Genomic DNA, 13,764 nt, shown 5'->3' with positions numbered 1-13,764 from the left:
ATGACTGCTTTCGTAGTGCAATACCTCCCGAGTTGGATCCCCGGAATGGGCTTTAAGACTCTGGCCAAGGTGTACAGAGAGCAATTCTTACGCTTGTGCCATGAACCGTACGCCTCTGTGAAGGAACAAGTTGTAAGTCTTTATCGACTAGAAATGAACAATCGCAGTACCATCACTGGGTGCAGGCCAAAGGAACCGCCCCGCCTTTGCTGGCAGCGAGGCTGATTGAGAAAAATAGCGATCCCACACCGGCAGAAGAATGGTTCTATGATACTGCGGTAATGCAGTTTTACGCAGGTATGCTTATCCTTGTTCGAATACAACGCTGCTTATCCGTTGCTCTAGCGGGGGCAGACACAGTAAGATAGAGCACTTTAGTCGAATTTGAGTCAAGGCTAAAAATGCACTCCAGACTGTCTCTGCCCTTGAAACGTTCTACCTAATCATGAGTTTGTATCCAGAATTCCAGAAGAAGGCACAGGCGGAATTGGATGGCGTTGTCCAGCCGGGCTGCCTGCTAGAGTTCAATGATCGAGCGAACCTGCCACACTTCGACGCAGTGCTGAAAGAGATTTATCGGTGGAATCCTACAGTACCGATCGGTAAGAAGGCAGTGCTCTCATCGCGTCTTCTTCGGACACTCATCGCGTGCCTTTTATAGCCATACCCCATCGGGTCACGCAAGACGATGTCTACAACGGATTCATACTCCGGCTGGCGCTACGATGATTGCGAATACCTGGTACGCATGTTTCCCAATGTCAGCACGCTTGCTGATATCGAACTTAGGGCTGTGCTTCATGACCCCTCGCTGTATCCAGACCCATTGCGAGTCAATCGGGAGAGATATCTGAAATATAAAGGCAGATGGAACCCTGATCCTCGGAGATTCGCCTTTGGTTACGGGCGACGGTGAGATTGCGCAGTGATCTGCACAAATACACCAGTGACTGACAGTCGATCAGAGTCTGTCCGGGGAAGGTCATTGCGGAAGACTCGATATTCATATTCGTCGCTTGCGCGCTAGCCACGTTAGACATCAGCAAGGCAGTGGGTCCCGATGGACTGCCCATTGAGTCCGATGTGCAGTACACAGGAGGCACTGTCAGGTGAGCGACGCCTGGTAACGATAGCTGTACTGGCTGAAGTTGTTCTCGCAGTCACTCCGGCCCTTCAATGCACCATTAAACCTCGTTCAGCGGGGTCAGCGCGTCTCATCTAGAGTGCGGCAATGCATGTGGATTATATGGACTAACCACCCGATATCTTGCTGCATATAAAAGCATTATTCACCAAATTTGCGCATGTGCTGTTTGGAATATGCAAGATGCGCTGTAATCGGCCATATATACTACAGTTTAGACTACATAGCTTCGCGACCTTGCTGGCAGAAGACAGTCATGATACAGATGGGGCACAGTGATCCGCGAGAGACGCAGAGGTTCAATTGACGTTTGCCATCGTCAGCGACCCGAGGTCAGAACTTGAAGAGGCCAGAACTTGAACATCGTCATTTTGCGGATACGGAAAGGGCGACCGACTCCAGCCTGATATCGACTGTTTCATGTCGGAACCATTACGAGAGATTGACTACTATGTGGCAGTGGCGTCGTGCGTCTTACCACGTCTCAGCACATGCCCCGGCCTGCTGAGTGCGACGTGAAAGCGACTGACGTCGTACGCTCTAGAGTGTACAATGTCGGCATTGAAGGATACGAGTGTAAGTAACAATCACTAAGTTCACTAGACTAGGAACTCTGCACAAGCACATCATCAAGGCTACTGCGGCCTACTCGCTACTTGTTGCAAATGACGCTCGTGTTTGATTGTCTACATTATTTATTTGAAATTATAAGCGTGACGTCGTGCACAACTAACGGACTCATCCCGTGCTTGATACACTTTCGTAAAAACGAGAGCTGGAACCCGTGGTGGGATCAATGACTTCTACGACCCGCTGATTGTCCCCGTTGATACGTATCCGCGTCCAGTGCGTCCGGTCTGGATTCGGCCAACGGTCATCAAGGCCGACTGCAAACAACTCTACCGACAGAACGCTTTCGGCGACGAGCCGGGGTAACGAACGCTATCTCTCTGGGTCCATGGCAACCTGCAATCAAGTCTCATCTATAGCACAGAACCTAGTATTTGCATGGATCTTCAGGTAGGCGATATGAGCCGGACGAAGGAAACATAACATATTCTCCTGCAACATCTACATGTCAGACACTTGTATTACAAACATAAATATGACATACCGTCCGTTGAATGAGTGTCACTTGTCTCGGATTTCTTAAGGGTAGATCCATCGATTTCACTTCAAGAGCACGGAGCCTCGGTAAGTTGCCAAGTAACGTTCCCCAGAACGAGGGCATACATATCCCTATGGTGAACGAGAGCCGGACAGGTGACAGCCTCTGTACCCTCGGCAGATCACATCCACCATAGACTAGACTTATGTCCAAATGGTGAACTTGGCATAGGGTCGACCATGGTCTACGGTCATCAATACACAATGGGTCGAGAGTAGACCACCATGTGTGTTCTTCACCGACTCGATGAGGTGTGCCGCAGAAATACATGTATAATTCCCGACCATTCGGAGATGTACGCACTAGTCGGGGCACATCTCGGCAGTGGTAGAGGACAAGCCTGTTAATAGACGGTATGACGGGATTTCGGCTCCTTTGTGACCCTGAGCTCCATCCCTCCTCCCGAAAATTAGCCTCGCTGATCCCTAGTGTTTGAAGGTTGCTCAGGCGTGTCAAAACTTCGAAGACACCCATATGTATTCATACCGTGACATTCTCATCGAAAGCTTCCTGAGCTTGATATTCACCTGATTGAGCATTGGGAGTGCGTGATGGGTCAGCGAGCCCCCCAACGATAGCTCGGACAGGCTGGAGAGAGACGCCACTCCGGATCCGATGCGAGTTTGTTGATGAAATAGCTCGTTGTCTCGCGGAAGTTCGAGAGATCGTAAATTCGTTGTCTACTCGAGAATATCCACCATACAGGAGAATATATGCATACGGCTCATGGGGCAAGACAGCAGTATGAACCTTGGAAATCCGAGTGTCCGGACCCACCGCAAGGAATGAGTAGGCACTTCCTTGAGCATATGCGCGTGGAAACGCAAGACTCGATCGAAGCTATAAAAGCTGACTGCTGAAAGAACCTGGCGCATGGCGATGCTACGAATACCTCGCACCGTGCACGAAAGCTTAAGTGCGTCATTCTGCGAGAGGAATGAGACAATAGCCAGGAGAATATCGTCGTTGAGTGTCAAGAGGGAACGTCCGCTGGCCACTGTCGCCGGTTTCTTGTTTGCCCTAGGTTGGCCCTATGAGTCCGTTTCGTATGTTCACATCATAAGCTCACCAACATTGAGATAGAGAAAGAGCCATACCCCAGGAGTGTATGACGGTCAACGCAAGAAGTCGCGTACTGTGGCGGATACTTGGACCGTATGTGATTGTGAACAACCTGTGGCTGTAGCTATCACGCCCAAAGTGGCGAATTGCGGCGTTTGCCGAACGCGATCACAGCGTTGTCTCGTCACTACTAACGCGACTCTTTCCACGTTGGCGTGGACGTACTTATCGGTTTCTCCTTCTCAAATCATGATGATAAGCCTATACGAATATTGCACCTATTCATAGGCAAGAAGAAGACTTCAACGCTAATAGGCTCTGAGATGGCAGTGGCCATGAATGCCATCAACTGGACAACGGCCTCGCGTGCCACTCACCACCAAGAGAGCGCCAACTAGACACTAGACATACCGCATGCAACCGGTCGTGCACTCAAGCGGTCTAACGCGGCATTTTGCCAACGACATGCTCCGGATCGGATTGAGTCGGGGGGGGGGGGGTGGGGGGTGGGGGTATTGACTCAGATTTATGGACAGGCGCCGTTGAACATGAGGAGCGTGTGTCGAAGCAAAATAATACACAAAAGGTTATATCTTCGTATTCGAGGCCATCATCATAGGTCAACCAAGGGTACCACTACCTGCTCTCGTTTGAGAGTTGAGTCGTTCTTTACCTTGGGAAGTAAAGGAACGTAACGAGTCTTCTGGAACTCCAGCCCTTTGCTACCAAAGTACCGTCCACTCTCGAAGTTCCAGCAGTCGTTTGTACGGGGCCATATCGCCAGCGCGAGAACATACTCCTCGAGCTCCTTGTCGACCGTGGGACCGAACGACGGCAGTCTCTTCATACCATCTAAGAACTTGATTTCGACGTCTTCGTGGTAATTTACCACCCATGCTATTGCACCTTCCAGGTCGGTGTTGAATTGTTGCATGACCACGGTGAGGATGTTGTGGCGGTCATCTCCCGTGGCTTGTTCTTTGTTATACGATGCGAGATCCTAAAAGATGCTTAGCGTAAGACCTCGCCATGTTAGGGCAAAGTCCTGCTCACGTTGTCCAAAATGATTAATTCCGCAATGTAGTACGACAATTCCGTGACAACTGGATGGTAAAATGCCTCGTCTGGGAGATTAAGTCCCAGCTCGGCTGGGACGTACGACGGTCGCGCGCCAATGTTCTCCTTCCTGTTACTCAAGTAGCTCTCGACAGTACGGACGTGATCACTGTCACGATCAGAAGCCTGTTCGACGACGGAGTTGAGATAGTCGGTGAATGCTTCGATGAAATGTTTCTGAGAGCTCGGAGTGGCGGTCTTGATGGCCCTCTCCCAGAACCTGTGGTGCAAATCAACTGTCGATACTGTACACGTGTTCAATGTTCGTGACATGCACATACTGTCTTGTCACCTCGCCGAGGAGAATCTCTCCATCTGGACGGGGTTTGTGTGGATAATTCATCGCGTCTATGACGATGTCGACCATCTCACGGACGATTGGGGCGCTCTCGACATCTGTGTACTCGTCAACGACGAAGAACACATTCATCAAGTCGCAGCCGGTGCGCAGATGTTCTAGAAGGGCGGTCAAGACTCGAACAGCGTCTCGCTTCGTGGTTGCGTAGCGCACCCTTGGAGGCCCATGGATATGCGAGAGAGGCAAGTCTTCCTGCACGTAGTAATTAGTCGATTGCCAGAGAGGCGGTGAAGTACACATACCAAAGTCGCACTTGTCGAAGGCATGCTGGGACGTTTCGGTGAAGGGCTTAAATTCTTTGAACCAGGCATCCGACTGGGCCTTCACCTCTTCATAGTGGGGGTTGATGTATCTTGGCCAGGGCCAATTAGCCATTGTCTCCGGGAGATGAATCATCTGAGGCTTGTCTGACATAGTGCGTGAGTGTGAGGTAAGGGGATGGTGAAGAGACAACGAGTCCTCGGCCCTCTGATTTTATAATCAATGCAAAACTCGAACACTTTGAAATAACCAAAATGCAAGCAACTTAGTAAATCTCACTCGACTCAAATCAAAATCCATAACGATTGGCGACGCCTCGAAACAAGACAGCAAGGAGGTACTATGATTGGCCAGGGTTGGCTGTGACGCTGGGGAATTCAGCAGTGACACTGTGATATTCATGACAGATACAGACCGCTTGGTTACCGGTTCACAATGTTGACGAATTTACACCAAGGAGCATTTGTCTAGTGCGACGGGGTCCTCGAACCGCATATCTGCGGGAAGAGCAAATTTGCCGCTTCTCTGCCATGGCGCGCACTTCGCGATACTCAACTAATCTCCATAGCTTCTCAACAAGGTTGTTCAGTACCATCATACCGGATTATCAAAGAGTGTTCGGATGGAAGCAGCAAGTAACTTACCCTAGACCATCTATGGGCACCTTTATCTAAGTTCAGCGAATGTGAATGACATCGAATCGCGGAGTACCTGCTGGTGTGTCTTTACCCATCAGCCATGGGCGTTTATCAAGTACGAGCGTAACGCTGTAGAGATGCTTTGCTACATGACGGCACCTTGCATTGGGCGCGTACACCGTATGACAATTTGGACAGTTGTGTCCATATACTGCCGCTGATGCCATGCTAGATGTTCCACGCAGCGATATCGGCGCTCTGAAACGGGATATCGTAAATTCCTGTGATTGAGACCGCAAGGTGCACGAAAAACCAAACAGGGACCTACTCATCTTCACCAATTGAAACACGCAACACCGTATCAGAGTTCTGTGATTCTGACGTAAATCATAGAATTTCGCCCTGACCCATCAGGAATGGAGAAAATCAGACGCATCCACGCGTCCTTGCAAAGATAGAATGCAACAACGCAGTAAAGCCATGCCTGTACTAGCCAGACTGCCCGAGAATAGAACTATACCGACTTCCTCGGCCAACTCGCGCACAACTTCAAAGTTCAGGGTGCACGAGTCAAGGTTGCTTGCGTGACGTGTCGTTGATTGCTTCTGGATCAAGGACGTGTCCCAGGAGTGATATCCAGGCTGGATATCCCCTGCGGCGGCGGCAGCGGCGTCTTGTCACAAAAGTATACCGGGTCAATGGCGCGTACTCTGGTGCAGGTACGAGCGGCGCCAGAAGCAGTTGACATTGCCCTCATGAATCTGATCCATGCCCACCTGCTGGCTGTACAAATTAGAGTTATTCGAAGATGAAAAGCGGTGGCAAACTGTAAGGTTTGTTGAGCCCGGCCCTCAGTCGCCATGTGTCAGGAGCCAAGACCCAATCTATGGTGAGTATCAAATCATACAGTGTGACGACGAGGATAAGAGGGAAGCGGAAAAGCCCTAACCGTAAGCTCCCTGCAATATCAAAAGTTAAGGTTAAGGGCTGTAGATCTGGGTAGCTGTAGGCGCAATCATGTAATGTAATCAATCCGGGACAAGGAGGGTGTTGATTCGTGAGTCGTTTTAGCGGATACATCAAGAATTGTGACTGCTATACTACAAGGCCATCACAAAGATCGGACAAAGTGCTTCGTGAAACATGCATCCCTGTGAACGTCCCCCGGGCCCCGCTCATATATCCACTGTCTGCCGTATCAAAGCGACTGAATTTGTCCGCCTGGGTGTGATGACGCACTTGAACGGCTTGGGATGCCTGTACGCAGACAGGTTAGACAGTATCTTCACAACGCCAGTGAGCAAGCTACCTGATGCTATGCTCCGAGAACTCTAGGTCAATGGGGATTTTTTCTCCCTTGTCATTCACAGCTGGCGTGATCTTAAACGCATAGAACATGGAAGCAATCGTAATCCAGAGGTGGTTTTCGGCGAGGTCCTTTCCCGGGCAAATCCTGCCATGTGGGAAATGAGTATAGCAAAGTGGCACATAGATGCTCCGCATACCGTCTACCGAAACCAAATGCCGGTCCTCTGGGGTCGGGCTGAGGGTTGCGGCCTTCTCCGTGAAGGAAGCGGTCCGGATTGAACCTCTCAGGCTCGGGGTAGACTTGAGGGTCATGCAGCATTGCCCTTGTGTTTGATGAGGCTCATAGCATGCTACGTCCGATTAGAGAGAAACTTACCATGCGTTAGCGATGATCATGGTGTTGGCAGGAATGTAGTAACTATTATAGTAATCGTCCTGAGACACCCGATGTGGTACCCCTAAGAAAACAGTCAGCAGCGTGTAGCAATGACTGAGTCATGCATAACTTACCCACTGGAGTCGCCACCCCCCAGCTGTATCACGAAAGCTATAATCAACAAATGTCACAGCACAACAGGAAATGACAGTACCGGATCGATTCAGTAATAATACACTGCATATAGAGAAGCTTTTCACGGTCATCAAATGTAGGCAGACGATCTTTGCCGATAATGCTGTCCATTTCGGCCTGGGCCCGTGCTTGTATCACGGGGTCAGCAACGAGGGCAATCATGGCCGTCATCAACGCCGACATGGTCTGGAGAGCGTCAAGACGTGAGACTCGCGGACACACAGTGCATCGCGTACGGTATCAAAGCCAGCTGCAATTCAGCGGTCCAATCAGTCGGATGCTAGTGGAGGTGGAGAAAGAGGTGTCGTACCGGAATACGTAATCGCAGCAGTGCTTCTCACACCTTCGTCATCTTCACCTTTGGTCTCCTCCAGTAATGCCGTAGTATAGCACGACACAGCCGTTCCCTTGGCCTAGTGGGACATGTGCTGAATCCGTGTCTTTTCAATAGTGAAGAAAGTCGACCACTCACTAGCCTCTCCTTCGCGTAATCGAAGGGCTTGTGAAGGAAGTCATGCAAGTCTTCCCGTGTTCCTGGAGGCAGATGCTTGATGCTTGCCCCAGGAAACCAGTCCGGAAGGTGCCTTACTGATTAATGTACTGCATCAGAAGGGAAACATGTGTCATATAGCTATGAAACATACTCCAGGGCACGAAGTCGACGATGTGAGCACCTATGGCTCCGGCAGCCTCAATCGTCAAGACACCCTTCTCTGCAATGCGTATGAAGGAGTCGTCTGATGATGTGACCTCGTGCCCGTATGTGAGCATCATCGTTACGCCGCCCGCGAGCCTCCCGATTTATGTCAGTGGTATGCAGAGAGTATAACCCTCGACGAACCTACCTCTTCATGTGAGCGGCATAGTGTTCCGAATCGTCTAAAAGGTCGTTTAACAGCCGGTGTACCTCCTTCAGTTCGACATTGTAGTACTTCGGCAGGTTCTGTTTATGAAAGAACTGCTGCAGATATTTACGGTGGCGTTTGTACTTCTCGCCATAGTCCATGCTTGGAAGGGACCATTTCTATTGAGATGTGAGCACTGGCTACTGTTATGGACAAGTATACATACCCAGCCTATCACTTCATTTGCCATGGCGAAGAATGGTCGATAGGAATATATTGCACTCCTCTTGTCCAGCAACTCGTGAGCGATTGTGGCCGAGTTGAGGACGATCACCTCTCTGCCCAAAGTGTGAAAATAGATCATATCACCTGGGTAGATACAATCAATGCCAGAGCAGGAGAAAGGTAGTTATATGCAAACCATATCTTTCGGACCACTTTGCGAACGTCCTCCATGGTGCTTCTGAAGGCACATCATACAGATTGCCGATCAGTGGATATGGCTGTGGACCTGGCGGGAGACTACGTTTCCTGGCCTTCGAGCGATACCACAGAGCGTAGGAGACAGCTAGGAGAGAAGCTACAACATAGAGCTGAATAGTGGCGGCCATAGTAGGTTGAGGGGAAATGCTGACATCCTGTTCAGACACATATTATAGATATGTGTGGACTGGTGCGAATCCGGATATGCTGCAGCACCCGAAAGTTTTCGGGTGGGTATTGTCAATATTGTTCAACAGTCACGGTCTGTTCAGGTGATCTCCACGATGTTGAATTTACGGCTGAGGCACTGGGAGATTATCCCAAATTGCATCCGAGTGCGGGGTCCACTTGAACACGATTTGGAAATTGCCCTCACATCTCTCATGTGCGCTCTAGGGCCCTGAGGGTTAGGTACTAGGATGTAGTCGTAATCCAGTTGCCACAGCATCAAGGCGCGGGTGTGTACTAGCGCCAAACACGCAAGCGCGCGTCGATTGTGGTGCTCGCAGCATTTGAAAATCACCCAACTGTCACAGATACAGCTACATATTCTCCCGCTTTCTTCTACCCTGCGCCGCATGAATGGACGCTTTCCCGCAGGGGTTTGAACACGATTGCAGAATAGAACTGACCTCTAAATCTTTTCGGCAACGCGGCTGATCTGACTGATTTCGAAAATAACTGTTGCTGTGTTCAACGCCGAAGAGTCTGGATTGTCACGTTTGCATCGCATCTAGAGAAGGTTCCAGACCAGATCGAGCGTTGTACACGTTGTTTTCGGGCTCCGCTCGTTCCCCGTTGGCTCAAACACGATCGCTCTGCTTACCTCATCCATTCCCGCCCTCGTTGGTCATTTGTTGACAACCTGTTGGTAACGGGCGCCCTATGGGCGCCTTTCTTCTGCCAAACGGCACGGACCGATACAGCGGGTCTGTTTCAAGTCTGGTTTGCAAACCGTCCAGATCCCGCGGGAAGGCATCCAGTGTACTATCGCCGCCCATCATCCAGCCTCAATATCACTGTGTCTTACTTCTGATTCAAACAGACAATGGTTCCATCTGTTGTTTCTCCCGTATGTGCTGGCATTACGTATTTCCTGTCCTTCTGCGTTTACTATCACTCGGCCATTTCATTTGAATACAGTCGCCTAAAAACGGGGCACCTCCGAAATATCGCAGATCAGAACGAGGGCATCTTTGGGCAAGCGTAGCATGATCACGTCGACGGACCACTGATACGTTGTACGCGAACTCCGATTGTGCTTCGCGAAGACAATGTGAAATCATACTGGAGACATGCTTATAGGGCGGCTGACGGTTCATTACATTGTGTCCAGCATGACAGGGCCAAGCTGATCGGGTGTGAAATCTCCAGGAACGCACCAGACTCGACGTTGCCATACTATTGTGCTCGATGTAAACTCAACACGGCACTCGGACCATCCACACTGCTTCCTTTTAAGAACAATATTGTTCAGAGACGCTGTTGACCGCTTTTGCAATGCTGCCCTCAGCACCAACTCTCGCCACTACAGCCCTCGTCGTTCTCCTTTTGGCCGTATACTTCGTGTCTCACCACAGTATACATAGACTCCCTCCCGGACCCCGGGGTTTACCGCTGCTAGGGAATGTATTTCAGGTTCCTAGTAAAATGCCCTGGCTCAAATTCGCAGAATGGAAAGCTGTATATGGTGCGTCTGTGGCATCGGCGCATCGTTTTCACTGTTCTCATTCAAGTGAAGGCCCAATTTTCTCGCTGAACATGGCTGGACAGATAATCGTGGTGCTAAACACCCACAAGGTCACAGCTGATTTGTTAGGAAAGTTTCATAAGACGGCTACTGATTGCAGATCTATATTTCACTCACCAACTACCAACTATAGACCGCCGCTCTACTATCTATAGCGACCGCCCGCGATTCATCATGGCTAGTGAAATCCTTACAGGGGGCATATTCATGATTTTTGCAAATTGCGGCGAAGTGTCCGTTCTGTACGACCTCCACAATTGTTTAAAACACTAAGTCACCCACTCTGCAGATGGCGTAAAATGCGTCGTGTTGCTCATGAAGAGTTTAATCCACGAGCGGCGGAAAAGTACCGCGCAATGCAGCAGAGAGGCGCGGCGCTGACAATACTGGACATTCTGCAGGATCCTTCGTCTTGGGAGGACTGCTTGAAGCAGTATGACATTTCAGTAACTCTACAATCGGACAGTCTAAAGCAGCCTGAATGCCAGGGGCACTGCTGCCAGTATCCTCACCGCAGTGTATGGATGGCCACGAATCACTTACAAGGATAAATCGGTCGTGACGAGGATTCACGCGCACACTGCTCGTATAGCTGCCGCTGTTGTGCCGGGTGCATATCTGGTCGAGCTTTTTCCTGCCTTGAACTATCCCCTGTGTGCCTTGCAAAGTGGAAGCGCGAAGGGCTGGAGTGGCACGAACAAGAAACCCGCATGTTTCAAGCCTTCAATGCTAAAGTTCGCGAGAAGAAGGTGCATATAAGCAAGCCATAAGTATTGCGACGTTGACGCATATAACACTTTCGTAGACCGGTGCCGCCGGAACACATTGTTTCGTGGATTCTCTCAATACAAATCAGCGGTATCATGGACTTTCGGAAAAGGAGTCTGCATGGCTGGCTGGTATCATGTTGTGCGTCAGCTCCGAATTATCATCCGATACGATCTCTCAGTCCTTTGTGTAGTTCCGCAGGTGCCGAAACCGTTAGTAGCAGCTCGGTTCACCCATTGATTTTGAGGCTGAACTATGTGATATAGATATCTGCCTCTCTGGCAAACGTTGTACTGGCGTTGACATTACATCCTGAGGTCATGCACAAGGCGCAAGCTGAGATCGATGCGGTAGTCGGTCGAGAATGTCTCCCAACGTTCGCGCATCAAAGCGAGCTCCCATATTTACGAGCGTTGATAAAGGAGACATTACGTTGGCGGCCTACGGGACCTGTCGGTGTGTCTCGCTATCGCTATCTCACAGCAAGGAGCTGACGCCCGTACTCTCAGCTGTGCCTCGACGGACTACTCAAGTATTATCTCTGATACTGACTTCATGGGATTCGCTCATGCTTTACCAACAGGATGACTGGTATGATGGATATTACATTCCAAAAGGTGTAAATGCTTCTGAATAGCTGACCTTCCGATTGGCTTACCTTTCATCAACATAGGGACGACAGTCATACCCAATGTCTGGTATGTATCCTTAGACATAAATCTTATTCTGCCATCCGACTTTGTCTTCACAGGGCTATGAACAGGCTCGTCACTCGGTGGTTCGACATGCTATCCCCTCATATTTGCTCCACAGAGACCCGGACGTCTTTCCTAGTCCGGAAGATTTCATCCCTGAACGATTCCTCGACGAGACTGGTGTGTTCGACGTCATCCCTCCTGATACGCATGGGATGGGTCATGTGAACTTCGGATTCGGCCGCAGGTTCGTGTATGCCGGATTCCTCATGCCAACAGGAGTGTTCACTACTCATTGCAGAATCTGTGCGGGGCTCCATTTTGCCAATCAAGAGCTGTTCATCCAGGTCGCAATGCTATTATGGGCCTTCAATTTCGAAACGCCACTAGATAATGATGGAGTGCCCCTCGCACCGCCCAAAGGCGAGTATATTGACGCAGGGATCGTGGTGTGAGTCTGGCTTTCGGCGGTACGGTCACTCGTACTGAAACATAAATGATTCTATTCCAGGGTGCCTGCTCCCTTTGAATGTAAGCTTACTATGAGACGCACCGATATTGCAACTATGATAATGCGAGAGCTGGAGGGTTGATGTGGTTCTCAAGTGTCATAGAATAGACTATCACTGAGATGTTTATCTCAATGTCCATTGTACAGAAGTACCGAGGATATCCGATTGAAATTCATAGTGTGCCATAACCTTCCGGGGCATGAACATGGAAGTGTGATGCATGCAAAATATTATGGATTTGAAGCCTCTTTGATGTTGGGTACAGATCAAATATTGCTTACGGAATCAGCCAAAGTCTCATTAGCGCCAGTTGACACTTGCCAGTTGTATCTCTGCTGTCATCATACCGAAGCTTGTTCAATATTCATTGCGCATTGAAAGGAAGAACTTGTACCCATACAATCATTTCGAGTTGTATGAAGTGATACTACTTATACAGATTGATTCATGCCACTTGTGCAACCAACAAGAAGCCATATGAGAGCTGGGTGTCTAGTCTGCAGAGGGAAGAACAGGCGGTAGCAAGGGCTGCAGATCATACGTCGCATACGACGTCAACAAGAACGGATACGTCCCATACTCTCCCTGCAGCAAACAGTCAGACAGCGACCGCGAAGATGGCACCAGCAGACGTACAATGACATTGTTCGGGAAGCCCTTGTCGAACGGAAGGATGCCATTCAGGTACTGGATCTGCTTCTCGCTCAGCCGCACACTCAGCGCCTCGATGTTCGCCTGCAGATGCTCGACCTTGCGTCCACCCACGATCGGGAAGACGAATGGCGCCTTGTGCATCGTGTACGCGATCGCGACTGTGCACATACACACGCGTCAATGCGGCCGTCCACATGGATCCGGGGCAGCTTCGCTCACCAGCCTGGACATGCTCCGTGCCCACCTCCTTGGCGACAACAGAGAGCGCATCACACATCTTCTTCTCGTTCGGCGTCCGCTCCCAACCGCTCAGCGCAGTCCGCCCTTTCTCGCCAGTCTGTCGACGACGCTCTTCTTCCTCGTCAGACCGGATGTGGCCTCCGCCGAGCACATTCCAAAGCGTGAGTGCAATCCCTGCCAAGCAAGTCCGA

At 50.2% G+C, this 13,764-nt stretch overlaps 5 protein-coding genes across 5 annotated transcripts; 2 read left to right on the top strand and 3 right to left on the bottom strand.

Annotated features, from left to right (window-relative positions):
• On the top strand, positions 1-729 carry POSPLADRAFT_1053476 (hypothetical protein; the record flags this gene model as incomplete). Its single annotated transcript, XM_024480411.1, has 5 exons — positions 1-132; positions 186-297; positions 346-359; positions 413-602; positions 662-729. 5 exons carry the CDS (start codon positions 1-3, stop codon positions 727-729), a joined length of 516 nt encoding a protein of 171 aa, XP_024341470.1.
• Positions 730-3,987: 3,258 nt separating this feature from the next.
• POSPLADRAFT_1135891 (hypothetical protein) lies at positions 3,988-5,262 on the bottom strand (the record flags this gene model as incomplete). The annotated part of the gene is made up of 4 exons (XM_024484621.1): positions 3,988-4,374; positions 4,428-4,710; positions 4,772-4,946; positions 5,091-5,262. 4 exons carry the CDS (start codon positions 5,260-5,262, stop codon positions 3,988-3,990), a joined length of 1,017 nt encoding a protein of 338 aa, XP_024341469.1.
• Positions 5,263-6,922: 1,660 nt separating this feature from the next.
• On the bottom strand, positions 6,923-9,082 carry POSPLADRAFT_1136313 (hypothetical protein; the record flags this gene model as incomplete). Its single annotated transcript, XM_024484665.1, has 13 exons — positions 6,923-7,004; positions 7,057-7,200; positions 7,253-7,378; positions 7,432-7,513; positions 7,566-7,588; positions 7,646-7,812; positions 7,863-7,876; positions 7,937-8,039; positions 8,099-8,214; positions 8,271-8,419; positions 8,472-8,650; positions 8,698-8,840; positions 8,893-9,082. 13 exons carry the CDS (start codon positions 9,080-9,082, stop codon positions 6,923-6,925), a joined length of 1,518 nt encoding a protein of 505 aa, XP_024341468.1.
• Positions 9,083-10,454: 1,372 nt separating this feature from the next.
• POSPLADRAFT_1044160 (hypothetical protein) lies at positions 10,455-12,760 on the top strand (the record flags this gene model as incomplete). The annotated part of the gene is given in 13 exon segments (XM_024478478.1): positions 10,455-10,522; positions 10,544-10,648; positions 10,691-10,754; positions 10,774-10,777; positions 10,838-10,937; positions 10,994-11,137; positions 11,193-11,325; positions 11,373-11,453; positions 11,561-11,617; positions 11,739-11,928; positions 12,288-12,414; positions 12,469-12,618; positions 12,679-12,760. 13 exon segments carry the CDS (start codon positions 10,455-10,457, stop codon positions 12,758-12,760), a joined length of 1,305 nt encoding a protein of 434 aa, XP_024341467.1.
• Positions 12,761-13,171: 411 nt separating this feature from the next.
• POSPLADRAFT_1135602 (hypothetical protein) lies at positions 13,172-13,751 on the bottom strand (the record flags this gene model as incomplete). The annotated part of the gene is made up of 3 exons (XM_024484595.1): positions 13,172-13,264; positions 13,316-13,491; positions 13,553-13,751. Coding segments are annotated over 3 exons (468 nt in total), but the record flags the coding sequence as incomplete, so codon positions are not given.
• Positions 13,752-13,764: the final 13 nt, after the last annotated feature.

The sequence above is a fragment of the Postia placenta genome (assembly GCF_002117355.1).
Source record: "Postia placenta MAD-698-R-SB12 unplaced genomic scaffold POSPLAscaffold_3, whole genome shotgun sequence".
In the NCBI taxonomy this organism is placed as follows: domain Eukaryota; kingdom Fungi; phylum Basidiomycota; class Agaricomycetes; order Polyporales; family Adustoporiaceae; genus Rhodonia; species Rhodonia placenta.
This window is presented reverse-complemented; position numbering and strand designations above follow the sequence as displayed.